Raw genomic sequence first — 27,966 nt, 5'->3', positions numbered from 1 at the left:
CATTCATTCTGTTTATTACCATCTAGATGTCTTAACAGGCTCAGTCAGGAGTAGGAGGGTCCCCAGGGCTGCTTCTCAAAGCCAGTAAAGAGCCCTTCCCTGGGAGTGTGGAGCAGGCCCCCTCACAGCCATCACTTCTTTTTGAACACTTGACGACACACCTGGTCACTGCATGTCAGCTCCTGTAACATCAGAAAGTGGGTGAGTGACAAACAAGCCAGGCCTTCCTCCTGCCCTGTCGCTGGTTCTCTTGGTGTCTGTGATTTGGGTGGGTGGGTGGGTGGGGGATGCTGTACTAAAGAGGACACTTATTCTGGGCAAAGTGCATCTCACAGACCCAATCAACTGGCATGCCTGGCAGGTAGCAGTAATTTGATTTTGACACTTGAATTGAGCTTGAACAACTATAAAAATGAAAAATTTGTAGAAATTACCCTCCTGGGAGGGATTTCTCCTACTTTCGTGATTAAAGCAATATCGCCTAATTTATACAAGGCAGAAAATCCACGACGAAGAGAAGGATCTGGTGGGGAGACGTGTTCGGAAGGCAAGGGCCTCGGGAGATGCTTGCTGGTGAGCTGTGTCCCTCCACCCCGTGGGCTTTCTGGCCTCTAGAGACTAGAGCATTAGTTGGTGGTGGCCCAAGCAATGAAGAGGTGTGGGCTGCAGACAAGATGCTGTTTTTCATCCAGACATAGGGAGCCCTCAAGCCTTATCTGGAACTCATGCCCCTTTAGGGGAGGAGAGAAAAACATGAGTGTGGGGACCACCATGAAATCATTGCAGCTGACAATGAATCCATTGTCTTAACCACAGGGATCATTGGGGATTGCACTTCAATTAAAAAGATCCATCATTCAAACCAGAGCAGGTAGGGAAAACGGTCAATGGAAAACACCACGAATGCCTCCCATTTATCAACAGTTGACATTGCCTCTGAAATCAAGACCTCAGGTGAGACAAGGCTGGCTCTGAAGGGCACCACGGTGACCTGAACACTGACATTGCCACAGGTACGTCTGACTCCACAGACGAATGAATGAATGAAGAGCCATTAGTTGAATGAACCACTTATTTAACAAATGAGTGACTGAATGCATGAAGGAGCAAGAGATTTTTCACTGTTTGAATATTGGACCCATAAATCTCCTTGAAGATTGAAGAATGAAAAATTAAGCTATCTACACATATATAATGAAAGGATATTAGCAATGGTACCTGCTGCTCTTGTCTAGTACTGAGCAACCTAAAATATTTTGGTATCAGGTGGACATACCTTATGATGAGAGGCCAAAGCTTGTGGTCTACAAGCAGTCCATGGGCCCAGCAGCCCCTTGTCCATTCCACCTGCACCCCAACCCCTCTTCTTCCAGGTTCACATAACTGCGGGGAGGCCTGGTCCCACCCTCTTTTGGGACATCTTAATTTTGTGGCTCACATTTCACAAGCTGCTCTTTAACAGGTTCCCTGTACTTCTCCATGGATCTCAGCTCCCTAACTCACCATTTTGAACTTTCATTTTAATTGCAGCCATTCACAGAAACAGCCATCTAGATTTCTTCCTGGAGACCCCTGAGCCAGACAGGAGTGGCTTTCTGACTATGTGACCACGCGCATGTGGCTGGAGCTCAGGGGAGGAGGGCAGGGCCGGATTTCCTGTCAACGCACCTGGCTAGATGAACAGGCAGCTCGTGGGAGCACAGTGGAAAGGAGCTGGGCATTCCCTGGGACTTACCAGGTATAGCTTGTCCCCTTCAACCCACTGCCTCCAGCCACGGTTCTCCTTCTCCCCCTTCTGCACGCACACGAGGACATCGCCTTCCCAGGTGATGAGCGACTGCAACGACAAGTTCCCCAGCAAATCAACTGTGTGGTCTTATTGGGACAGAACGAACGTAAACCTGCGGCTGCAGTCCTGACGCTGTTCCTGGGCGGAGCCCTCAGCCTCGGCTGAGATCCTCCCCGTCTCATTTCCACCTGCCACTGCACCTGCTGTTCCAGCCCCACCGGCTTCCTATGGCTGGTTCTGTCCTCGTTTAGATAATTCGACTCTTCCATTTTATCCCATGGTAAATATAGCATTCCAAATCAGAGGGGAAAAAGATGATGAATTTGTATAACCATGTAAATTTTCTAGAAAGAGAAAATACTTCAGAGTCAACAGATGAATAACAAACTGGGAAAAGAATTGTGACACTTGTCAGATAAAGGACCTGGTCCCCTTATACATAAGGGGCTCCCATAAATCAATAAAAAAAGATCATTAACCTAATAGGACATTCAACAAAGGACACCAACCAAGAGCTTACAAGAAAAGAAAAACACAACTCTAGCAGATGGCTTTAAACATATGAAAAGATATTCAACTTCTCCCATAATAAGAGAAATGCAAACGAAGGCTGTTTATTTAGATACAATTCATCTCACAGTCAAAGACAAAGGAGTGATAACACTGCAGAGAAGCAGTCTCCCTCCTACACGGCGGGTGGGTATATCAATCCTTATTAATCTTATACTACCTTTCAAAATATAATATGACGTATACTAGAAATTTGACTCCTGGGAATTTTCCCTACAGAAATACATTGTGAGGACTGTGCACTGTAGGTCAGTAATAAAGGCAGGGAGCTCCCTAACTCACAGGGCCACGCAAATGGCTCCAGGACCAGCCTCATCATCCAGAACCAGGACAGTGGACCTGCCGCTGGTGCTGGGCTGCCTCCAGGCAGCAATCCTGACTGGTTAGTATCACAGAGGTGGCAGCAGAGATGCAGAACTTGTGCTGAATGACTAGCAGGTTGGAGAAGACACAAACCTACCGAACTCCAAGAGGCTCAAACCCCTGTGCAGATATTTACAAATTATACTTCCCCTAACTCCTCCTCTGTTCCCCCCTTTGTCTTTCCTAGCATGGGACAATCTGTACCACCCACAGGTGGTTGTGCGGGGCCACCCACTTCTGTGCCAGAGTTAGGCTGGCACATGCACTTCCCGAGATGATGATGTCGTTCCCATCCCAGCAGTGGCTTTGGATTGGTGCTGTCCTTCCTTGGGGATGACCCTAATGCTAGTTGGTTTTCTTTCAAGTATGTGCAAACCATATTTACACCTCTATGAAACAATATTATGCTAAGGACTAGCTGTTTACTTTTCTTCTATCTTGTAAACTCAGTTGGTGATAAACTGAGCTATGTTTTTTAAGTCACTGTTCTTGCACATTCAGATATATTTTTTTGGTACAATCTGTTTGCTATTTATAAAATAGTATTTGACCTTGATCGTATTATATGTTGTATGTACGGTTTTATTCCTCCTCATATTCCTCCTCGACACACTGCAGCATTGTTTGTTACCGCAAAGGACAGAAGCCTTACACGTTCTGTCAGTGAGTGGCTGGGTAAACACGGTGTGGTTCATGCCTGCTGTGCAGCCCGTGAAAGAGGAGGCAGTTCTATACTTATGGAGAAGAGCAGTCTCCGAGGTGTATAGTTATGTTTAAAAAGTCAGGAGCAGAGCCATGTGCATGAAACGAGATGGGGATGTGTATGCCTGCATGTGTTTGCACAGGTTCCCTGAAAGGAGGTACAACAACCTTTAATAGTGATTCCCTACGCTGGCCAGTGTGGCTTGTGGTTGGAGCATCGGCTCTTGCACTGAAGGGTCACAGGTTTGATTCCCGATCAAGGGCTCGTATCTGGGTTGCAGGTTCCATCCCAGCCCTGGCCGGGGCTCGCGCGGGAGGCAACCTATCTAAGTGTCTCTCTTACATCCATGTTTCTCTCTCTCTCTCCCCCTCCCTTCTTCCCTTCCACTCTCTCTAAAAATCAATGGGAAAAAAAAAATATCTGGAGGTGAGGATGAACAACAAAAAAACAGTGATTGTCCCTGGGGAGGAAACTAAGAGGCTAGGGGCAAGGGTGGGAAGAAAATTTTACTTTTTACTTTTAAAATTCTTTTTAACCATCTGCATGTATTAATAGTCCCCCAAACTAATTTAACAATACGATTCTACATGCTTTCTAAAACCTCACATATTAGAATGTCTTGGAGAAGCTTAATTCACAGGTTGCTCTCCTGGGTATTCTGGGAGGAAGATGCTGGCTGGGCTATTCCAGAGTTTCCTTCCAAATAGATGGGAAAGGAATATATATTTGTCATCACCCATCTTTGGTCTTGGACACAGTGCCCCCCAAATAGGTAAGAAAGGACTGACGTCTCCTATTCAGGCAAGGCCTGTCTTCTAATCCCCTCCACCCATATTGCCTTCCATGTCGTGGACACCTAACGCATGGTGACCGAATTAGTGTCTGTCTCTCCTAAGAGACAATAAGCTCCATGGAAGAAGAGGCCATGTCAGCTGTTCACTTCTGCACCCCATGACTCGGCACAGTCACCAGAGCACAGGAGGTGCTGGATAAGCCTGTTGAATGCACCTGTGATAGATTTTGTTCCAATGGCATCTTGAAGTAAGCCCGAATGGAGGAATAAATGAGCATGTGTATTCTTCTTTGATAATAGTTCTTGATGTCTCAGCCGGCCCAGCTCCTTGCCTTAGTTTCTATGGCACCACCGGAGTGCACACATGCCTGTCAATACGGACGCTGGATGGTAACTGTCCATCTGCTTGCTTACTTCCTCATGAGGCTGGGAGATCTTTGAGGGTAGAAAAGGGGTCTGACTTATCACTTATCAATAAGTCCTGACCCAGGCCTCACATGTAATAGGGGCTTTGAAAATTGGTAAAAGGAACAAAGGAGAAAAATGTTGGTGCATGAGGGCCTGTCCTAACATTTTCTTTTAATAACTCATATTCAGCAGGAAGATGAAAAGTTATCCTGACCCTAAAGTAAATTGGTTATCAATGAATCATGGTGACACCTACACATTACAGCCTTACTCCTACATACAACAGACAGTAAGAAGAGAGAAGAAAATGGTTACATGAACCAAAATTCCAATTCAATTTGCTCTTAGTTGGTGTCCTTTATCCCTGGACCAGAGGAGGCTTTTAAAAGAGGCTGAATTGCGCCCTGGCCGATTTGGCTCAGCGGTTAGAGCATCAGCCTGCGGTCCAGAGAGACCTGGGTTCAGTTCCCGCTAAGGGCATGTACCTCAGTTGCAGTTTGTCCCTGGCCCTGGTTGGTCATACGGGTGGCAGCCACTCAATGTGTCCCTTTCGCGTCGATGTTTCTCTCTCTCTCTCTTTCTCACTCTCTCTCTCTCTTTCTCACTCTCTCTCTCTCTTTCTCTCTCTCTCTCTCTCTCTCTCTCTCTCTCTCTCTCTCTCCTCCTCCCTCCCACTCTATCTGAACAAAAAATGGAAAAATGTCCTCTGGTGAGGATTAAAAAAAAAGAGGCTCAATTGCGGTTGAGGCGATGGACGAAAGTGAGGAAAACCATTGCTTCTGAGCAGGGGTCGGGAGGGAAGAGCATTCCACGAGGAGGAAGAGGACACGCTTGCAGTGAGTTAGAGGAGGAAGCTGGGCCCACCCCAGTGTCCACTGTTAACATCATCAAAAACAGCCCTTGTGGTCAATTAGACACGGGTACTGTATCAGAGTTGTATTTAGAGAAGTTGATAACTATACTATGGTTATATAAGAGAATATCCTAATTCTTAGGAGATAGACACTGCATTATTTAGGGGTAATACAAGATTGTTTAGAAAAAGTATGTATGGAATAGAGAGAGCATGTGCAAAAGATAAAGCCCACGTGGCAAGAGGGTAACAACAGGTAACTCCTGGTGAAGCGTGTACGGGTGGTCTTTATTACACTCGAGTATGGAAGGGCACTATCAACATGTTTAAACCCTCCCCAGTGTCCTCGGCCCTGTAAGACTCATTCCTTCAGCCCCCTCCCTGTCTCTGGCAATCCCTGAGGTGGGGGCCCTCGGAGGAGGCTGTTTCTCCTCTGCCCGGGAGACATTGCAAAGACATTATTGGTTCTGTGGCTCTAATTGCCATCTTCTTTATCTGCTTTTCCCTGCCCCAGTGACCTGTTTTATTCACGTTGAGATCTAATTCACATATGACGAAATTCACCCTTTTAAAGGGTTTAATTCAGTCACTTTTAGTATATTCACAAGGTTGTAAAACCATCACCACTGTCTAAATCCAGAACATTTTTATTACCCCCCAAAAAACCCTGCACCTCACTCCCCATTTCCTCTGCCCCTGGCAACTACTTTCTGTTGATATGGATTTGCCCATTTTGGACATTTTGTATAAATCATACGACATGCGGCCTTTTGTGTCTGATTCCTCTCACTTAGCACAGCGTTTTCCAAGTTCCTCCATGTTGTAGTGTGAACCGATCCCGGGGGAGGATGGGGTCTGAGGAAACGGAGAGCGAAAAGCAGAGAGGCAGAAGAAAAGTGGGTGCTAGCAGGTGGACTCCTTTAGAGTCAGAAATGGCTGAAAGGACCCGGTTCATTTCAGGAAGAGTGAATTCTCTACCATCCAAGGTGATAAAAGGACAAGTCAGAGAGAACAGGCCTATTTTCAACCCCAAACGCCAAGACCGGGGAAAATGAATCATTTTGAACTGATTAGGTTAGGACAGCAGAGTGATGCAAAAATTCTGAGCAGATTTTCCTATGAATTCTGGTGTCTGATGAATTGGCCTTCCAGCCACACAGTTCAGAAAAGCCCTGTTGATCCATCAGTCTCTCAGGTAGGAATTCACAAGGGGCCGTTCCCGGGCTCAGAAGCTCAGGCTCTTATGTCAAGTCTGCTCTGATGGGAGCATTTCCAAAGTGCTTTTCATTTCCGACTTTTCTTTAGCAAGGAGCACTGACTATAATTCAACCTTGATGTGATGGCTGAGATTATCAATGGTACAGGACAACCTGAGAAATAAAATGCATCCTGCTCTCTTGGCTTTGGAAGTCAGGAGCAAAGAATGATGACAAGTTTTCCTTCCAAACCCAGGAGAGGTGCCAGAGCTCATGGTCCTTGCTTTGGGGAGAAGTTGAGACCTCCAACTTTGAAAGAGCTCCTCGAAGTACAAGAGAAGGGGGATTCTGTGGGGAGCGGGGCTCATGGTGAATGGGGAAGGGTCGTGGAGGGTCCTGCTTTCTCTTGGCACTCCAAGGGGCTGGCCTCTGCTGGGGGTACAAACAGATACCTGGGGAAGGATATCCAGCCCCCCCCTCCCCAGCTTGGGAGCCAGGGCAGAGGTCCTGGTGGCTGCATTGGCACAGATGTGGTAGGTGCTATGAACCCTCAATTTGTCCACCCTTATACAAACTCCATGGGCATGAACAGTAAGTGGCCAATAGCAACCATGCTAAATGACAAACCAGAAACCCTTTCCTAGACTGTGTAACCCACCAGGGTTCTTGTACGATGCAAAGGCTGGGGTGGGAGAATCCTTAAATTCAACTGAGATTGGCTTTCTCCTCATTCTATTTGTGGGGACTGACCAGGTGTAATTGAATTTAGAAAGTCAGGTGCACTAGATTTTAGTGTGAACACAACAATCGGTCACTAGGCTGTGATACCACGTGGCGACTCTAGAGGAGAGGAACCTGCTGTTACCCCTGCCTTCCCACCACCACCCCACATCTCCCTGCTACTCCCACTCTCCGCCTCATTCATAAACTGCTCCTCTGGGGGAGGGCCTGCCTCTTCTGCACTCCAGTCCCTGGGCTCTGAGATACCTCCCAACAGGTACACTCAGGGCTGTCTGCTCGCTTTCAGAATCCTACCCGTACCCAAACCATCTAAGCGACTGGCAGTCTGGCCTTCTGATGCATGGAGATTCCTCCACTGTGGCTTGTGAGTTAGGGTGATTATGACACGGAACCTACACATTTGCCCCAGATTTCTGTAAGTTACTAGTTTTGGAGAAACCCTGACTTCATTTAGTATACTGAATTTTTGTTTGCTTTGCATTGCCTTTTCCTTGAAAAAGTAAATCAGTGGGAATCATCTACAATGGAGATGCTTCATCTGAAAACACATGAATTCTCAACATCTCTTAGGAAAAAACCTCTATCCACATGAGGCATCAGTGCTTGTGGAAATGTGTGGCTGGTGCTGAGCAGGGCTGCCCCTCTGCTGAAGCTACACTGCTCAGCTCTCATGGTTGAATCGCCCCATGATACCCCACCCTGCCCTCGTCTCTTTGCCTGCCAGCCCGCGTCAGACCCGGGAGAGGCCAGCATGCTTTACTCTCTCCTGTGCTTATAAGCTCAGTGCAGAAGCCTACTTGCCTCTTTCTACATAAAAGAAATGATGCTCACCGCCAGAAGTATTGTCCATTCTGGCCCCCCTTTCCAGGTTGTTTCTGTCATGTTTTCTTTGTGAAGTCTAATAGCCACCCCCTCCAGAGTGTAGGAGTGAAAAAGGCCCCCCCAGTTTCGTACCTTAACATTCCGGTTGTCCAGGCCCTTGGTGTACTCATCAAACTCCACTCCGACAGTGAAATCCAAGTCATAGTTGCGGAACGTGCTGTTGGTTTTCGTCTTGAAGTTATCACCGTCTTGAGTGATGATCTTCGTCTGAGTCAGGCGCACCGCAATCTTGCGGGTGGCAAAATCGATATCTGTTGGCAAAGGGAGTTGTGGACGTTCTGATGTGCTCAGCCAGACTCATTCATTTCTTTAACAAGGCCAAGCAATCAAGATCAGAGACACAGATCTGGGCAGGCCACATTTCTTTGCTTAAGTGGGAAACAAGAGTTGTCTTACATATGACCAATTTGGGCATCTCAGTCAATTGCCCAGGACTCTAGGGTTTTTCTTGCCTCCTTAGGAGCCCTGATGGCAGGCAGGAGGAGGCAGCAAGCAGAGATCATGCCTGAGCTGCAACCCTCCAATATGCATTCATGTACACACACACTTCACACACACACACACACACACACACACACTCTCTCTCTCTCTCTCTCTCTCTCTCTCTCTCTCTCTCTCTCTCTCTCCTCCACAGCAGCTCTATTCTAATTATTTCACATATTGGTGTTTTTTTTTTAAGTGTTTGCTGAACATAAGACTTCATATTTAAAAGAAAAAAAGGACTGTTTAAAAACAACCAGCTTAGATCACAGGTTAAGATGGATTCTGTGACTGCCCACAGCGGGGAAGGATACATACAAACGTCCGTTTCTAAAGCAGATCAGGGGCTTACGTAGCGAGGCTGTTCTGCCTCACGCGCCAGCCCCATACAGCTCTCAGCATTCTCTAGACACGTAATAAGCACTTGTTCAGAGATGTGTCTTGTTTTTAAGGAAAAGATTTGCTCACATTTTTATTATGAAAAATTTCAAGCAAACAAAAGTAGAGAGGAAAATTCAAGGAGCCTTATACACATCACCTGGGTTTGACAGTTATCACGATTTTGCTGCATTTATTAATTTACAGCTTTTCTTTGTCTTGGTATTTTAAAGGAAATCTTACTCATCTCTTAGAGGCCATTAGGAAGTAAAAGGGAGCATGCCCTCCAATGGAGTGTTTTATTTCCTAAGCTTTGCGTTTTATAGTAAGAAGCTAAGTGCTGAGCTCACCTCCTTGCTAACCTCTGGTTAATACATAAACCATCACCCAACCCAAAAAGTCACTATCTTGTGGAATAAACCTAGAAACAGAGGATACTTTCAGAAATGCTAAATCTCTATCCTCGCTATGAACATCATTAAGCTCTTGGTCTCTAGCCAAATCATAGCTGACCACCTTTATGCCTGTAAATTCTGCAGATAACTTTGGATACCAAGCTAAATCTTTAATTTTTTTTGAAAGTCCACTTGGAGGATTTCAAAACCAGTAAGATCTGTTCTATTTTATCCCAAGGATAACCTCAAGGGTAAGAACACTTCGGATTCATTGAGTGCTGTTTCTCTGAGACTTCCAGCCCCATCTCTAGGACAGGTAGGTGATTAAACTTCACACTGTGTGCTTTCTGATGGGGGGGTGTAAATATGATTGTGTTCATGAGACAGACCAACAGTTCCCAAAAGTTCAGGGAGCTCATGTTAATTTGAAGAATGAATATCTCCTCTGGCTGACCCCCCACCCTTCCGCGGCCCTTCCATGGGGGCCAAGCATCACTCCCCTCACAATCTCTCCTCATTTCCTTTCTGGCCCAATTCCCTTCTGAATCCCTCTTTGGTCACTATCATTCCCCTTCTCCCAATTAACCAAGGAGAAGCCCAAGCTGGCTGCTTGGATAACGACAGAATCGCATCTGCATTGGAAAGACCCTGGCTGATCTTTTGGACCCTAAATTATACAAAGTCAGCTTTTATCATAAAAATAATTTGAAGTAGTCAGTCAGCCCAGGAGGTAAAAAGATGACATAGCTGTACCCTAAGTTGAAAAGAGAAATTAGGTTCAGATTGGCACAAGCTGGTGCATGAATGCCCGTGTCTTGCTCAACTGCTGTTCACTACTATTTGTTGAGAACCTGCCATGCCTAAGAATTCACCGAGGAGTCCCCAAACTGGCTGCCCCTCTGGATCACCTGGGCAAAGGTAAAAACCACAGATTTCTGGGCCCTACCCTAGACCCAGAATCTCCGGAGACATTTAGATTTTGGATGTCCTCATGCAGAGCCTTTTGGAGAAAGATTTCCATGGTTTAAAAAATCTAAAAACTACTACTTAACCATCTACTCATGTCACGGGCGATGCCATGCAGGCCTAAAGAGCAAAGCGACTTGCCTAAATGATCGCAGCTAAAACAGCAATCACGGCTGTGCTGGGGAGGAACCCATGGAAGGATCAAGATGGAAAGAGAAAACAGTGGTTTTGAGCTTGGGTGACCAAGATGAGATCCAGGGAAGCCAAAGACTGAACTCGTTTTCCGAGGGCACATCGGAGCTGAGAGTTAGGTAATCTGGTCATATTTGAGGGAGTAATTAAGACACATCTTGGAACCAAACAGAAATGGTAGCCCCGGGTGAACCTCCCTTGGGAAACCTCTCTTATTTTATTCTCCCAACAAACCCACGAGATGAATAATATATTACCTGCATTTAACTAAAGAGGAAACTGGCTCAGAGAAGCTGTGTCACTTGCGCTGGGTTACACCGTGAGGAAGCGATAGAGGTGGGACTTGAACCCAGGATGGCCTGGCTCCCGGGCCAGCACTGCGCTGGCCTATCTCGTCAGGTCAGACCATCCCAGTCTGTGCACTTCCCATGGCTCCCCAAGATACCAGCCACTCTGACTCTCCTTGTGTTTGCCCTGAAGCCACCAGGATTCTCGGACCCAGCTCGAAGAGACCACCCCCATTTGGGACAGTCATGTGCCCCAGGGCAGAGTGCGCTCTCTCCAAGGCTCGCTACAAAGTCTGAGTTGGAGAAGTCACACTCTAGCCCCTGGACGCTGTCTGACAACTCGATTGGCTTCAGCTCTGTGGCTTGTGGACCTGGGCACGTCCAAGCCACACAGCCTGTAGGCACAGGACATGGCTGAGACCAAGGCTCTCTCTGCTGCCCTTCGTGCTCTGAGCACCTCCAGGCACCTCGGCCAGCTTCGCAGAGCCCTGGGGCCTCACTATGCTTGCCGTGGGGCTCAGACTCAAACTACATTTGGTGGTCAAAAAAAATAAAAGCTCATGATCAACTCAGTTTGGGAAATGAGGAATGAAAACGGAGAGAAGCTCGTTTCTGAACTCCAGAACTTCACGAAGCTTCCAAACCAGGAGAGATGCTTTGCAGTGCACGGCAGGATACACGACGCAGCCTTTCCCAGACTTTCGTGACTGCAGAACTGCTCGGTGGTGGGACCCCAGCGGGCCAGGGGTTCCACGGGACACACTGCAGAGAGAGCTACAAAACCCCTCCGGAGGCATTTCTCTCAGTCACTTGGGCCTGTAGTTATGGAAACATCTGTTTAGCTTGTCTCCTTTCCTGGCCTGTTTGGAAGGGAGAAGACGAGAAGACGGAGGACCAAAGATTTCTGACTTAAAAATGAACTGTTCCTTAAAACTGCTAAAAGCCACTAAGAAATGTCTTCCCTACCTAGTCAGTATAAACACGCACTTGCAGCAGGCAGAGGGCTGACATGTCACATTCCAACTCATGTTTCCCTCCTACCCCGGGAACACAGTCTAGTGCGCCAGTGACGCCCATGTGTCCAACTTCAGTCCTGCCTGGACACTTGGGTCCAGGTCCAGAAGCAGCAGAGAGCAGCGGCCATAGCAGAGCTATTGTTAACTGTATCAGGTGACTTGAGGATGAACTTTGACAGTGTTTGGGAAGAGCTCTGCCCAGTGGTTGGTGGCTTGTGGCAATGACCCATAAATCGTAGCTGCTGGCATCATCATTATCATCATCATCATCACTAAGTCCCCGGATGGCACCAGCTGGCTGGCTTGGACTCTTGCATTTTCCCAGGTGCTCCCTGTATGTTTGCTCCCTGGATCCCCGCCCCTGTGCTCCCAGTTCTCCAAATCATGAGGCCCAGCCCAGCCTTGCCTTCTCCAGCCTGGTCTGCTCTTTCTTGCCTCCATCCTCACCTACTATCCAGGCCGTACGGTTTTTCTCCTCAGGAGACACAACTTGGTATTTCCCTCTGAATTTTTCATGGGGTTGATTGTTTTGTCCTCCAAAGACTCACCGCTAGGTGACAGGAAAATGCTCTCCTTGCTTTGTATCCCCATAGAACCAGGCCCAGAGCTAGGCACAAAGTATATGCTCAAGAAATACTACAAATTATTCTAGGACCATGTTCTAGGACAGCGGTTTTCAAAGTGAGTTCCCTTGGTTGGCAGCATCACAGTACCTGGGGACCTCTTAGAAATGTAAATTCCGGGGCCCACCCTAGACTTACAAGGGGTTGGACCTTGCTTATTTTTACAAGCTGTCCAAGTGATTTTGTGCATGTGCAAGGTTATAACCACCGCTATAAAAGAGGAGGATGGGGGTCAGATCTGGGTGTTAACCCTGGCCCTGACTTCCCAGCTATGAAACCTCAGTGACGTCACTCCCTTCCTGAACCTCAGTTCTCTCCCAGTAAAATGGGGAAAAGAAGGCTCATTTCACAGTTATGTAATGTAAGGATTCACTTAAAATGCTTCACACAGTGCCAAGGGGCTTGTGGGTGCAGCAGGTACATCAGCCTCCCAGCCTTGGCCTCTCCTGTTCAGGTCAAACACAGTAACCAGATGGGCTTTCAGCCTGGAGGGAAATATCTGGGTCCCATTTATACACCTGCCGCTCCGTGCTGTCCACCGACCCTAACTCTGAACAGTCAGGATGGCGGCTGATCACTCTCTCACTCACAGAGCCCCAGCCTGTCACATGGACGCTTTATCAGCTTCCTCCCCCCATGGTCGGCCAATGGGTAGAAGCAGCTTCAACTCCTGCTGTGCCCTTTGCGCTAAGGTCCACCCTGTGCTCACCCTGCTGCTGGAGCCAGAGTCAGGGGATGGGGACGAACCAACCAACCGATCAGCCAACCACAGGTCATGTATGAACCAGAGGAAACAAAGAAGAGGGCTCCCCTGCGCAAAACTACTCAGAAAGAACCGGGAATGACCGACATTCAGAACTGAAGTGGTCCTCAGAGAACGAGTCTACTACTCCCAGACGTGACAGCAAGGCCCAGAGACTTTAAGGCTGGGTTCAGAGTCACTCAGCTGGGGTGGAGCTCCCAACAGTGTGTGTGCAAATACGTGGTGTTTGTCATTCCCAGCTAAGGCTTTCCTAACAAAAACAGTGCTTGTCCTTGGTTGCTTAGAAAGGTAGATCGCAACGTAAAATGCCTATTGCTGAGAAAACTGGTGTGTCCTGTCAACACCATCCCTAGTCAATCTTTTTGACCAGTATGGAGGGGGAATCTTATTAGGGCCTCTATGCAAATGGGATCAAGCCCACTTCTCCGGACTAGAGAGTGGCGTGGCCTCTTGGCGGCTCTTTGGCGTTTGCACAGGCCAGGTGATCAGACCACCTCTGCTCCACTCGAGGAGGCAGCCGCAGGTGCGGCGGGCGGGCGGATGCCTGGTGTTTCTAATCAAAAGGAAAAGGTGTGCCTGCAGCTGCGGAACACACACGTGCGCGCACCCAGGTTACGAAAACGCTTCCTCTTTGTCCTTTGCAGAGAAAATTATTTTCCTGATGTGGTGTTTTAACACCAGGGTTATCAAGTATGTTTTATCTGCTTTTCTGGATTAAAGGTAGCTCTGAGCCTGATTTATAGCCAGGTGAAATGAATTTCCTTCTCAGAGGGAAAGGTCCAAAGGTGAGCTATTTCTGAATAATATATATAGCTTGCAGCTGCTGCAGAAGGAAAAAAACAACGCTGAAGTGACTTTATTAAAAGCATACTTTTCATAACTGCATTTTGAACAATGTAAGCCATAAAGTTGAAATATGAGTGTGCTACTCAACGTTAAGATGCTTTGTAATGTGCTTGTGAAAAAAGCTAAAGTTGCAGGCTAAAAGGGCAGGTGCTCTTTGTAAATTGAAGAGCAGAGATGCACACATATTCATCACATGAAATCTGAGACCCGCTCCAAGTGCACCTTTGATGGGCTTCAAACCTAGACTCCTTGATTCTCAAACATCAGCACTTTTAAGCGACTGTGAGAAGTAGCGCGGAGGAGCCCTCTCAGTTTTTCCATGCTATTTTCTTCTCTGGATAACACTTTTAGAGAGGTATTGGCCTGGCCCACTCTCTGCTTCCTCCTCTCACTCCTCAAGGACATCTACAGGTAGGTTTCAAAATTTCTCTGGCCAGCAGAAGCAGGCTGGAGTCCTTGGGGTGACTCTGTTCCCCTTGCACCATTCCACTTCCTCACCGTTGGTCTAGCACTCTGCACCCGGAAGGGTCAGGGTGGAGGAGCTGCCAGCACATCCAAGGAAGGGGCCACACCTGCCTTCGCCTGGCCTTCTTCCACCCCCAGCACTTTCCCTGTTGGAACATGCAACCAGGTACCAACCATGTGGTTCACGTTTGTAAAAACTTTGGCCAGGTGTATGACCTCATGGACTTCTGAGCACCAGCAGGAGTCCACGTTTTGTGACGCTAACTCCTCCTTGGGTCATTAGACATTCTTTCTTTCCTTCTTTCCTTTCTCTCTTCCTTCCCTCCCTCCCTCTTTTCCTCCCTCTGTTCCTTTCTTTCCTCCCACTCATTCACTCACTCACTTGTTTCTCTTTACTTAGGCAGTGGCTCTCCTGCAGTGCTTCTAAGGATCCTGCCTGTGTGCTTTGGGTGTCCCATCCGACACACTTTGCTCAGAATGAAGCCCCTGCCCCCACCTGTGCTCAGTACCGCCACCTAGGACAGTGCTGTGGAAAGAGCTTTCGTGTTAGAATCAGTTAGACTGGGCCCTGCCTATGCTCCACCATTTCCCAGTGCAGGGGCTCTAGGCAAGCCCCCCCCCCCCCCCCCCCCCCCCCGGCTTCAGATTCTTCCCCTCACTGGGTGGGAAGCGTTCCTCCATCTTCTCTGACTGTGCTCTGCTCTGGATCTTCTACCAATGTGCCAGTTTCAGTACTCCACTTGGTTGTGTAATGGGCATCTTTACCCAACATATGCAAAACAGAATTCTGAATGCATTTCCCCTGCCCAGCACCTCTGTCAAAACTCACTCTTCCTTACGTCTTCCCCCTTTCAGCCAATGGAATCACCACCTTTCCAGATATTCAGGCCTAAGCCTGGGGGCGGTCTTCACTTCCTCTTGCTTCATATTCACCTGCCAGCCCTGTCAGCTTTATTTCCAAAGTATACACCGACCCATGGCACCATCGTTTCTTGCCTGCACAACACAACAGCCTGCTAATGGGCATCTCTGCTTCTGGCCTTGCCCTCCGATGATTCATTCTTCATACTGTAGCCACAGTGATCCTTCAAGAACATACATGAGATAGATTATGTCTTCCCATCGTAAGGCCTGACTTTCCTCGGTGGCCTGTTCACCATGCTCCCAACACACCAGCCATCGTGTGGTTCTCGAACACACCCAGAGCCTTTGCACGTGCTGTTGCCTGTGCCCGGAGTAACACTTCTCAGCATTCACGCCTTGGCTTCCGTGTCACCTCCTCAGACAGCCTTCCCTGACCCCCCGCATCCTCCACCGATCATTCCTTCTTATTTGCTTTAAAGCACTTACCACCACCTAAAATCATCTTAAACCAGTGATTTTCAATCTTTTTCATCTCATGGCTCACAAAAATTAATCACTAAATTTCTGCAGCACACCAAGAAATATATATTTTTTTGCCGATCTGACAAAAAAAGGTATAGTTTTTATTGGTTTACAAAAAAATAATAATATTAGTAATTACTTACCCTTTTTGCTCCAAAGTGACTATTTAAAAAAATCAGGTGTCTATTCCTGCATATAAGGATTTCTGGTAACAAGAATTAACCAATCAGACACAACCTTATTATGCGACATGACCAATTGTGTTGGTTGTTGTCATTTTTGTATTTATTATTATTTTATTATTATTATTTGTTTGCATTTACCTTCAGATAGAGTGGGAGGGAGAGAGTGAGGAAGAGAGAGAGAGAAACATCAACGTGAAAGAGACACATCAAGTGGCTGCCACCCACACGACCCCAACCAGGGCCGGGGACAAACCGCAACTGAAGTATGTGCCCTTAGGCAGTGGTTCTCAACCTGTGGGTCGCGACCCCTTTGGGGGTTAAATGACCCTTTCACAAGGGTCGCCTAAGACCATCGAAAAACACATTTTCCGATGGTCTTAGGAACCGAGACACCGCTCGGGTGCAGATACGCCCACATCAACTTGAGGAACTGGATTAAAGGGTCACGGCATCAGGAAGGTTGAGAACCACTGCCTTAGAGGGAACCGAATCCGGGACTTTCTGGTTTGCGGGCTGATGCACTAACCGCTGAGCAAAACCGGCCAGGGCTGTTGTCATTTTTTTTTTTTTTTTTTTTTATCCTCACCCGAGGACATTTTTCCATTTTTTGTTCAGGTAGAGTGGGAGAGAGAGAGAGGAACAGAGAGAGAGAGAGAAACATCAATGTGAAAGGAACACATCGAGTGGCTGCCACCCACACAACCGACCAGGGCCGGGGACAAACTGCAACTGAGGTACACGCCCTTAGCGGGAACCGAACCCGGGTCTCTCAGGACCGCAGGCCAACGCTCTAACCGCTGAGCCAAACCGGCCAGGGCTGTTGTCATTTTTTAATTTGACAGTCCAAGGGGAAAGAGGTCAGTGCCCCTGACTAAATAGTCAGGTATTGCATATTTGAAAAATCCTTGCAGCAAAACAGTGGAAAATTGCTGTGTTAAACCATTTACTCTCTCTCTCTCCTACTAGCATGTACCTCCACAAAGGCAGGGAACTTGTTGCCTGGGTTACCACCATATTGCCAATGCCGAGAGGACTTCCTGGTGTGTTACAGGTGCTCAGTACATTTGTTGAAAACTCAACTAGTTCAATAAAATAATGCATATGGAACTCTAGCACAATGCTTATCACAACATGAAAATTATTCATATACATGCTCATGTCTGATGCTAGACTGTAGCTCCTAAGAGTCAAGATGGATTTGAATATTGTAGGTATTCAGGAAGTATTTCCTGGCAGAGATCACTCTGGGGAGGGCTGCCTGACTTCAGCCTCTAAAGTTAACTCCTTCCTGGTGGAATTTTCCAGAGACCCACTAGGACTCCTGCAGTGGCCACTGCTCTCTCAAGTCTGTGTGTGTTAATTTAAATGCAAAGATGGTCTCTTTATTCATCTTCTTTTGTGAATTAAGAGAAGAACTGGATTTTTCCTAATATTTACAATTCATGGAATAAAGATGTCCTAAAAGGTGTCTAAATTTAACATTCATTGAGCATGTTTGGGACATACACCTGTTATGTGTCCCCCATCTTCTTGATTGAAGTTACATGACTGTGTTTCATTTTCTAAGCTGTGTTCCTGCCTTTTCCTCACCTTGTCATAAAATCTAGCCCATTTCCCACCCTGGACCTCCCCCGCCCTCCTTCTGGAACTGTTCTCATCACCTTCCAGCCATCACTCCCTCTTCAGTGCTCGGGGGGGTCTCTGCTGACCTCCGCCCCCCAGCTGGCTGTCAGAGGGGGCGCTCTGGCTTCTCCTCCTGCCTGCTCCTTGCAGGGCGCCATCCGATGTGACGGCAGAGCTCCTTCGGGATCCACCCCTGTCGCCTTTCCTGCCTCCTTCATCTCCCCCTTGAGCTTCTCCCTCGGGTATAACTCCTCTGTTCCCTGCCTACACCAGTTCGCTCTGGCCCAGCCCCTGCACAGGCCACAGGGCCTGCCTGACTGTGTCTGAGTGGAGCGCGCCTCTTCTTCCTTCAAAACCCCACCCAGAAGCACTTGGGAAGTCGTCAGTGATCTGTGTACTGTTGCTCCCTCCGCCACCACCCTGCACACATTCCTGGTCACCCCTGTTCTGTTGTTACTATAGCACTTTCAGGCCCAAGGGCTGGGACCACCCACTGTCCCATCTGGGTCAGGTTATACTACTTCTCCTCCTACGTGCCATACTTTTTTTTTTTAATCCTCACGTGAAAATATTTTTCCATTGATTTTTTTAGATAGAGTGGGATGGGGGAGGGAGGGAGGGAGAGAAAGAAACATCGATGTGAGAGAGCCACACAGTTAATTGCCTCCCAGGTGACCCCGACTGGGCCAGAGATTGAACCCACAACTAAGGTACTGTGCCCTTGACTGGGAATCAAACCTGTGACTCTTTGGTCCACAGGCTGATGCTCTGACCACTGAGAAAGCTGGCCAGGTCCTACATGCCATTCTTTCAATGTGATTTGACATTCCTCCTCCTGAGTGTGCAGCCTGCATACCCGTCCCTTGAATGGGGGTGGGCTCAACCAATAGAACACAATATAAGTGATGCTATGCGATTTCTGAGCCTGAGTCATAAAAGGCCATTTAGCTGCTGAGTCCTCTCCCTGTGGACACAGCTAGCATGCTGGGAGGAAACCCAAGCCACACAGGGACACCACATGGACATATTGACAGTCTCAGCTCCGGCTGTCACCAACGGCCAGGCACAGAGATGAGGAAGCCTTTGAGACAGCTCGAGCCCCAGCCACTGTCCAACTGCAGCTGAACGAGAGCCTCGAGTGAGAACGACCTGGGTGAGCCCAGTCAGCCCCCACAAGTATGTGAGGTCATAAGAAAATGATTGGCATTGCTTCAAGACACAAATTTTGGGGGTGATTTGTCACACTGTAGTATAAAACAGGAACACCATCTGTGCACAGCTATACTGTGACTGTCTGTACCAGTCTGAGCACCTTGAGAACAGAGTCGGGGCTTCACGTGGCCTCAGGTGGCACAGACCTGGCTGCCAGGAGTGGCCACTACAGCTTTCATAGGGAAGTCAAATGATTTCCTGTGCGGGACTGGCCTCATGCCTGGCAGTGAATGGGCTCCCCTCCCATGTTGTCATAGCACTGGACCTCATTTCCAGATCTTCTCTTGTTGGGTTCCTCTTTCCATTGAAGACCACTCCCCCAGCTGTCTGATTCCCTGACCCAGGAGGAAGGAGGACCTCAGGACATGATATATTTCTCAGGGTAAATGAGTTTATCAGCTGCTTTTCCTGCTGTCATAAGAGAATCTAGGGCCTCAAGAAACACCAGGTGTCTAAGAAGGCAGGAGAGGAGGTACTATTGACCCTTGGCACTCGCCCTTTGAACAGTTAATGACTTTGATAATTTGGGGCAAACCCAAAGGTTGTCATGACACGTCACTCTGTGTGGCTGGCAGCTGGACAGGCTGGTGTGTGGAGTGAGTCACGGGGAGTCTCTCCTTCCCTACTGAATGGGCAACCAGGCCAGCAGAGGAAACCAACGCCCTGGTGCTGGGGATTCAATCTAGGAAAGTATGCTTCTTTGGCAGAAAATGGAGTTATACTTAATGGTATTTACATATCTGGTATTTGCTGAGATCTCCACATGTGTTCTCCCCAAATGCCAAGGGCCTCATGCTCAAAAGGGCAGGGAAGTCAAGCTCCATTGACTTGTCAATGTTGGGAAAACAATCACTGCCTTGCAGGGTGGGTGTGGAGGAAGCGGCACAGATCTGCCGGGTTGTTTGCAGGGCAGGTGTGGAGGAAATCGTGCAGATCTGCCAGTGCCTGCCCATCCCTCTGCTCGTGACCCCTGGGCAGGTGAGAGGGATCTCCAGCTGACGCATTTCTGCAAGGGCATCATGGACTTCAGCCGGAGCAACTTCCCGGGGCCCTGTGACACTGTGGGCTGTCAGCAGCTGGCAAACGGAGGCATTAAACACATCCACATTTGGGGTTTAACTAGTTTGCTTTCCTCCTCTTATGGTCTTGTTGAGAATTCTCTGAGCTAAACTCCAGACCATTATTTACCCACAGAGAGAATCAGAATTAAATTTCTATTGCTCATGCAGGGCAATAAAAACAGGCGCAATAGGATTAGGATTTTTGCCTTCTCCTTCGTCTTACAAGTATACTGAGGTAAAATTCTGATAGCCAGGAGGAAAAGAGCTATCTAGTGTTGGAAACATGGTTAAAGTATATGAAGAAAGTCCCAGTCCCTTTAAACTGGCGAACATGTCACCCCTTCCTTGTTCACTGACACAGTGGAAATATTCATTAAACTAGAAGTTAACTGCACAGCAAAACCTATGATACCCCTTCTTGAATTGATTTCCCATCACCATATCCAAATCAGTGGGCCTCCGGCCCCACCCACAGCCATTTTTCTTGTGTTTTGCACGGGTAAGTTCCAGCCAGGAACGCCCTATGTGGAGGAGACAGCTAACGCTGGCCAGGGGCTCAGGAGGCTGCTGCAGGATCATGACAGGCAGCCAAAGCTCCTGCTCAGCGCCTGGACCACGAGAGCTGCCCAGCAGTGAGCTCCCCTCTGTGGGCCCCGCTCCTCTGGTTTCCAGTGCTTTCCATGAGCCCCACAAGAGAGTCAACTCAGGACACACGTCAGTTAAGCCCCTGCCATGGAAGTCAGATAAGCAGTACTACCTGTTGGATCTATATGACCAAAGCCTTTCCGAACCTGCTGTGGGTTTGATTTTCTCCAGGCGGAAAGATTTGTTGGTCACTCCTAGTCTGCTTCCCCACTACGGCACTGACAAAAGGGCAAAGTCATTTGTAGGTAATATCAGTCCAGCTGCTTATCTAAGAGATGGCAGTCACAAGGCAGGGGAGCCACTGAGTTATCCTCTCAAGTTCGGCTTTACTCTTCTATGCATACGTGCCTGTGCATGTGGCTATGTGACTGCGTATGAGTATCCTCTATTCATTGTATCTTGTCTGTGTGCCAGATACTACGCGAAGGACATTCTAGACATAATCTCATTTACTACTATTCCCAACTTGCAGATGAGGAATCTCAGCCTCAGGGAATTTGGATGACCTCCCCGATATGACACGGCTTGTAAGCGAGGGGTGAGGCTTGCTCTCAGGTCTGTAGAACACCACAGTGGCCCTGTCTGGAGGGCCAGACCACAGTCCTTCCGAAGTTGCCTTCCCTCTTCCACCCCCAGCCACCCCCTTACCCAGGGCCTTCATGTAGCCTTCAAAGTTGTCATTAGACTCCATCTCCCAGGTTCCATTCAGGTCTCTCGTCATGGTGGTAGCCTCTGGTCACCGTGGGTGGTGGTGGATGTCTAGGAGCAGGCTGCAGGGAGAACGTTTTGAAATGAGTCGCTTTTATAGCCTGATGGATTAGATTTGTGGCTTTGAAGATAACAGGTTCAAAGGTGAAAAGCACAGCCCAAAGGAACTTTCCTTTCCTTTGCAAAGTTCAGAAGGACTACAGGTAACCCATGCTCAAAGTCCTGGTCTGGCCAAGCTGGGTGTCCTAGTGACTGCCACCATATACATAGCCTTGGGGCAGCTCACTTTTGTCTGGGCTCCCACAGAGCCCCTGGCCCTGTACCCACCCCACATGCACTACAGGCCACCAGCTCCTAGGCCTCAAACCTGGAGTCTGTCAGCCACATAGCAGCACTTCCGGTCTGACTGATGAAGCCAAGATGAGAACTCACAACTGTGGAGCTCTGCTCTGCTCTGTGCTGGCCAGTGCACATTCTTCATCTTGTTTTATCTCTCAAGAGCTCTGAGTTATGTTTAGCCACCTTCATGTCACAGATGAGAACAGACCCAAGAGGTTAAATCACAGGCCTAATAGCAACTGGTAAGTGGCTGAGCTGGGATTCAAACCCAGGCCTACTGGCTCCAAAGCTCTTTCTTTAACAGTGTGCTAAAGTCAGCTTGGAAGGGTTAGAGTTTGACCTGGGAGCCTGACTTTCTCTTGCTTCCCCAAGGGCCTCTAGACAGCAGGGTTACTCAAGAAAAGTATGTTCCAGGAGGTTGAATCTGCTGAAAGCAAGGAGGACCTGGGGAGAGGCCGATGGCAGGCAGAGGGGCAGTGGGACTCTGCTTCAGGATCCCAGGAACAAGCTGAAGTTCACCCTGACCAACTGATATTTGGCTAAAGACTCTTGGTTCAGGGCTGTTCTTGAAACTGACTGTCCCAGTGGGTTAGAAAATGGACTGATTTACTGCTTTGCCACATGGTTCGGAGAGATGGGACCTGATCAGGGGACCTACACTCTGAAAAATGGAGTTGTGGCCTGAGATAGTACCATGAGTACCCCAAAGCAAAGGCAGTTTTGATTGACACTTTGGGGCTCTAACATATATATTCTTGTGCTATGAAATCAAGCAACTGGTTCTGTCTGTGTGTGGTTTAGGGGATGTAAAATAGCACAATATTTTTTCAGTAAATATACTGGACTCTGGAAGACACACAGTAAAAAAAAAAATGGCCCAGTTGCTGTCACAAGGCCAATGTAGGATAAAGGGAAGAGGGGAATAAAGGACAACTTCCACGCAAATGGAATATGAGGAAAGCAGCAGAAGTGGACAGAAAGGGAGCCTTGGGTTTCAAGGTCCAGTAGTAGCTGCTGGAGGTTGAGCACTCAGTCTCCTGGGTTGGAGAAGTAGGTATTCCCTCCCAGGTTCAGATTCAAGGGCCTCCACACAGCTCCTCCCACCCCAGCTGAGGTCCCTATAGGCTTCTCTTGCAAGAAAGCATACAAAAAACTGGCCTGGTAGCAGAAGGGGTTGGGGCCAAAATTGGGGTTGCTAATTGCAGTAAGTCAGGGACTTGGATTTTAATGGGCATGGAGGGTTAGTCACGCTGTGTGAAGCAGAAAGTTGAAGTTGAGATGCTTGCATAAAGCCAAAAATACTGTAGGAACTACTTCTCCATGAGTGTGTGAAATAGCCAAAGCTGCCCAGAGACAACCAGAATGTTTGACTATTTGACCTGGGATCTATGTGAGTTAGAATGCAGTTCTGCCCTGTTCTAACTCTGGTTTGGGGTTTGAATTTATGCTTCCTGCTAGCCAAAATATTAATATAAATAAAGTTATGAGCTTGCAATACTTATATACTGCTAAAAAGTAAATGTTAGAACTGTCTGGAGGGACACACCTTTGAATGATGCCAATCAGAATTTCCTGTAATAAAGCTATGACAAATGTGATTTCATAACTCCAAATTGTAAAACACACATGAAAATAATACGTCTAAAGCAAACATCAGCAGAAACATACAAATTAGATTTCCAAGAGCTTCAGATAAAAAAAAAAAGATCAGATACAAATTATAAAATAAGTGTGTTTAAAATGAGTAAAGGAAACCAAAATCACTTAAAAACATGGAAAAAAATAAAGTGATTTTTAAAAAAATCTGGATTTAAAAATAACCAGAGAGTAGTTGTAGAAATTTAAAAATATAGTCATTAAAATTAAATGTCATTAAAATTAAAAGGTAGTAGATGGTTTAAACACAGCTGGAGAAAGAATTAGTAAACTGGAATGTAGATCCAAGATATATACCTCAATGTATGTAATAAGAACACACTGATGGAAATTCAGAACATCAAAATAAAAATAAAATTCTAAAATCTTCCAGAGGAGCCCTGGCCGGTTTGGCTCAGCGGTTAGAGCATCGGCCTGCGGTACAGAGAGACCCGGGTTCGGTTCCCACTAAGGGCATGTACCTCGGTTGCGGTTTGTCCCCAGCCCTGGTTGGTCGTGCGGGTGGCAGCCACTCGATGTGTCCCTTCATGTCGATGTTTCTCTCTCTCTCTCCCTCCCACTCTATCTGTACAAAAAATGGAAAAATAGCCTCGGGTGAGGATAAAAAAAAAAATAAATAAATAAATAAATAAAATAAAATAAAATCATCCAGAGGAAACAAAATAAATCATACAAATTACCTATAAAGAAACAACACAAAACAGTGTTATTTACAATTGCATCAGAAAGCATAAAATACCTAGGAATGAATTTAACCAAAGAGGTGAAAGTCCTATACTCTGAAAACTATAAGACATTAGAGAAAGAAATTGAAGAAGATACAAATAAATGAAACAATACACCCTGCTCATAGATTGGAAGGATTAATATTGTTAAGATGTCTTTATTACCTAAAGCAATATACAGATTTAATAAAATCTTATTAAAACATCAATGACATTCTTCTCAGAATTATCTAAAATTTATCCTAAAATTTATCCAAACCCATAAAAGACCCCACATAGCAAAAGAAATCTTGAAAAAGAACAAAGTGGGAGGTATCATGCTCCCTCATATAAAACTCTACTATAAAACTACAATTATCAAAACAGTATGGTATTGGCATAAAAACAGTTATATAGATCAATGGAATATAAAAGGGCCCAAAACTAAAACCTTGCTTATATGGTCAATTAATCTATAACAAAGGATGCCAGGATATACAATGGAGTAAAGACAGTCTCTTCAATAAATTGTGTTGGGAAAACAACATACATGCAAAAAAAATTAAACTACTTTTTAAGATTATACACAAAAATAAGCTCAAAATGGAGATCTAAAACCATAAACTCCTAGAAGAAAACATAGGCAGTAAATTCTTTGACATCAAACACACACACACACACTCACATACAGGAATATTACTTAGCAATATCTTTTTGGATATGTTTCCTTGGGCAAGGGAAACAAAAGAAAAAAATTAATAAATGAGACTATATCAAACTAAAAAGTTTTTGTACAGTGAGGAAAACCATCAACTGAATGAAAACACAACTTACTAAATGTGACACATCTGACAAAGGGTAGATATTCAAGATATATAAGAAACTCATACAACCAAACATCTAAAAATAATCCAATTCAAAATTGAACAGACGACCTGAAAAGATATTTCTCCCAAGATGACATATACAGGTGGCCAAAGACACAGGAAAAGATGATTACCATCATTAACCATCAGGGAAATGCAAATTAAAATCACAGTGAAATATCACCTCACACCTGTTAGAATGGCTATCATCAATAAATCAACAAATAAGTGCTGGTGAGAATGCAGAGAAAAAAAACAAACCCCTCATACACTGTTCGTGGGACTGTAAATTAGTGCAGCCCCTATGAAAAACAGTAGTATTGAGGTTCCTCAAAAAATTAAAAATAGAGCTGCCATATAATCTAGCAATTTCATTTCTGGGGATTTATCTGAAGAAGACAAAAATATCAATTTGAAAAGATATATGTACTTCTCTGTTCATTGCAGAATTTCTAGTAATATCCAAGATATGAAAGCAACCTAGATGTCTATCAGTAGATGAATGGATAAAGATGTGGTACATATATGCAATGGAATATTACTCAGCAATTAAAAAAAAGAATGAACTCTTGCCATTTGCAAAAACATCGATGGAACTATAGGGTATTATGCTAAGTGAACTAAGTCAGATAGAGAAAGACAAATAACAAAACAAAATAGAAACAGATCCATAGATATACAGAACAAGCTGATGGTTACCAAAGAGGAGAGGAGTTCGGGGGAAATAAAATAACTCAGACATTTAAAAAAAAGAAGCAATACAATAATCAGATTGATATCAGTCTTTATAATAACTGATGGAAGACGACAATGGAGCAATGTCTTGCAACGATGAGAGAAAATACTTTGAATAACAATTTTAAACCCATCCAACTTCATTAAAATATGATGGGTTTAAAAACTAAAGTATTTGCATATATAATAGCCCCAAACTGGAAATGATACAAACATCCATCAACAAGTTAATAGAGAAATAAACTGGTATATTTACACAATGGAATACTACCGAACAGTATAAAGGAACAACCTCCTTATGCACATTACAACAGAAATGAATCCAATGACATTATGCTGAGGGCAATCAACCTGACACAAAAGATCACATATTGCATGCTTCCATTAATATGAAACTTTAGAAAAAAAACCCCAAACAAAACTAATCTACAGTGATGTAAAATAGATCAGTGATTTGGAGGGTATAGGGAGAGAAAGGGGGGATAGGAAAGGTCACAAGGGAAATTTCTTGGGGAGGAAGGATGGAAATATTCTATAGTTGAGATGGTGGTTGTGTGACTGTTGTCAAAGTTCACACTCTACAACTGATACCTGTTTCTTTTCACTGTATATAAGTTATACTTTAATAAAAAAGGAATACAATTTTTTTATTCATGTATTTATTCATGATTGTTTATACAAAGAAAATTTAGTATCAACTCAAACTAAAATCCCATATTATACCCACATGAGAATTAGCAAACGGACATGAAGTAAACGTGTACTCAAGAGGCTTTAATTAGCAACTGAGTAGAATAGATGTTTGTAAGAAACATAAGCTTAAATATTACCTTAAAACGTAAGAGGAACCTCTAGAGCAGTGGTTCTCGAACTTTAGCAGGTGTCAGATTCATCTGGGGGCTTCTTAAAACACAGATTGTTGGGCACTACCCTCGACTTTCTGATTCAATGGGTCTGGGGTAGGGCCCAAGAATTTACATTTCTAATAGGTTCCAAGTGGTGATGCTGCTGCTGGGTCAAGAGCACAATTTGAGAACTTCTATTAGAGAGCAATAGAAATAGAGGAGGAAGCCAATGGAGAGAAGAAATAAAATCTTTTAAAAAGTTTTGGATTGGCCACATCAAGTTTTGAAACCAGGTGTCACTACTTCCCAGCAGTGGGTCCCCTGGACTCTTACTTTCACCCTTTGAGTCTCAGGGTCATTGTAACAATGACAGGCAATAAGCATAGAGCTCTTAGCAGAGTCCCTGGCACACAGCATGTGTTCATCCCAAGGTGGTGGCCATGGGACGGGACTGTAGATTGAGCTCCTAGCGAGTGCTCGCCTTGTCCTCAACAAAACACAGCTTCAGCATGTTTGTTCTCAGATCTGTGTGTATAGAAGATGGGGGCATGGGTGGGGAGTTCTGGAGGCAAAAAGTGAGGGATGGCGGGTGAAAGATGGCAATTGTCAATCAACAACTCAGCCCTATTGTCCCCTACATCTTCCATTCAAGAGCGACCACCTAACTTAGAATTGCCAGCAGAGCCCCAATTTCAAAAGTTCTGTCCCAGGGCCCCTTAACTCTCCACTCGCACTAACACACACATACCTGAATGTTCCATTTTCTCAGCTGCCTGGGTGTCTCCACTTCTGAAGTTACTTGTGTAACTCTGTGGAATCCCTTGGATCATTCTTAAGACTGGGGAAACCCATCAGTCATTAAACAATCTTTCTAGGTTGTAAGAACCTCTCTGGAGACCACACTAAAAAGTGATGGTGTGGGTCCCTCAAGAAGCTTGGGTGTGAGAGAAATCATTCAGTGAAGAGCAAGCACAGCAGAGATCCCCGGCGTTTACCTACAGTCCTTAGGAGCATCTGACTGCCAGCAGCAGGCTCCTCACTGGTTCCCCAGAGCCAGGCAGCTTCTCAGACCCAGGCCTGCCCAGCTCAGCCGCTCGTCTTCTTGTGAGGCAAGACGGGGTTTTTCAGCAGGCAGATGGCATCAGCTGGATGCTGACTCAGCTTCGCTTCAGGACCCAGTCCTTCCCCTGCCTGCAACTTGCACTTCTGGTCTAACCAACTGTGCTTGTTATGGGAAGAAGATATTCCGTCAGATTTGTTTCACCTGGATACTCAGGCAGACAGGAACCTGG

At 46.2% G+C, this 27,966-nt stretch overlaps 1 protein-coding gene across 2 annotated transcripts; it reads right to left on the bottom strand.

The window, feature by feature from the left end:
- On the bottom strand, nucleotides 1-27,961 carry RBP2 (retinol binding protein 2). 2 transcript variants are annotated; one of them, XM_036267122.1, is made up of 5 exons: nucleotides 27,670-27,961; nucleotides 21,470-21,591; nucleotides 8,371-8,549; nucleotides 1,736-1,837; nucleotides 1-182 (listed from the first exon to the last, which is right to left on the bottom strand). In XM_036267122.1, the coding sequence occupies exons 2-5, from the start codon at nucleotides 21,540-21,542 to the stop codon at nucleotides 132-134; spliced, it is 405 nt and encodes a 134-aa protein (XP_036123015.1). In that variant the 5' UTR covers nucleotides 21,543-21,591; nucleotides 27,670-27,961; the 3' UTR covers nucleotides 1-131. The 2 variants fall into 2 exon arrangements, with proteins under 2 accessions (XP_036123015.1, XP_036123017.1); XM_036267124.1 differs by having other exon boundaries at nucleotides 27,674-27,961.
- Between the last annotated feature and the right edge of the window lie 5 nt (nucleotides 27,962-27,966).

This window comes from Molossus molossus, unplaced genomic scaffold (assembly GCF_014108415.1).
Source record: "Molossus molossus isolate mMolMol1 unplaced genomic scaffold, mMolMol1.p scaffold_m16_p_18, whole genome shotgun sequence".
Lineage (NCBI taxonomy): Eukaryota > Metazoa > Chordata > Mammalia > Chiroptera > Molossidae > Molossus > Molossus molossus.
The sequence above is the reverse complement of the archived record's forward strand: the minus strand, read 5'-3'. Positions and strand labels throughout refer to the sequence as shown.

Coding starts and splice junctions, on each gene's coding strand:
- RBP2 (XM_036267122.1), bottom strand. CDS start 21,542: ATGACGAGAGACCTGAATGGAACCTGGGAGATGGAGTCTAATGACAAC. Junction 8,550..21,469: donor AGGCTACATGAAGGCCCTGG/GTAAGGGGGTGG, acceptor CTTTGCCAACAG/ATATCGATTTTGCCACCCGC. Junction 1,838..8,370: donor TGGACAACCGGAATGTTAAG/GTACGAAACTGG, acceptor TTGTCGTTGCAG/TCGCTCATCACCTGGGAAGG.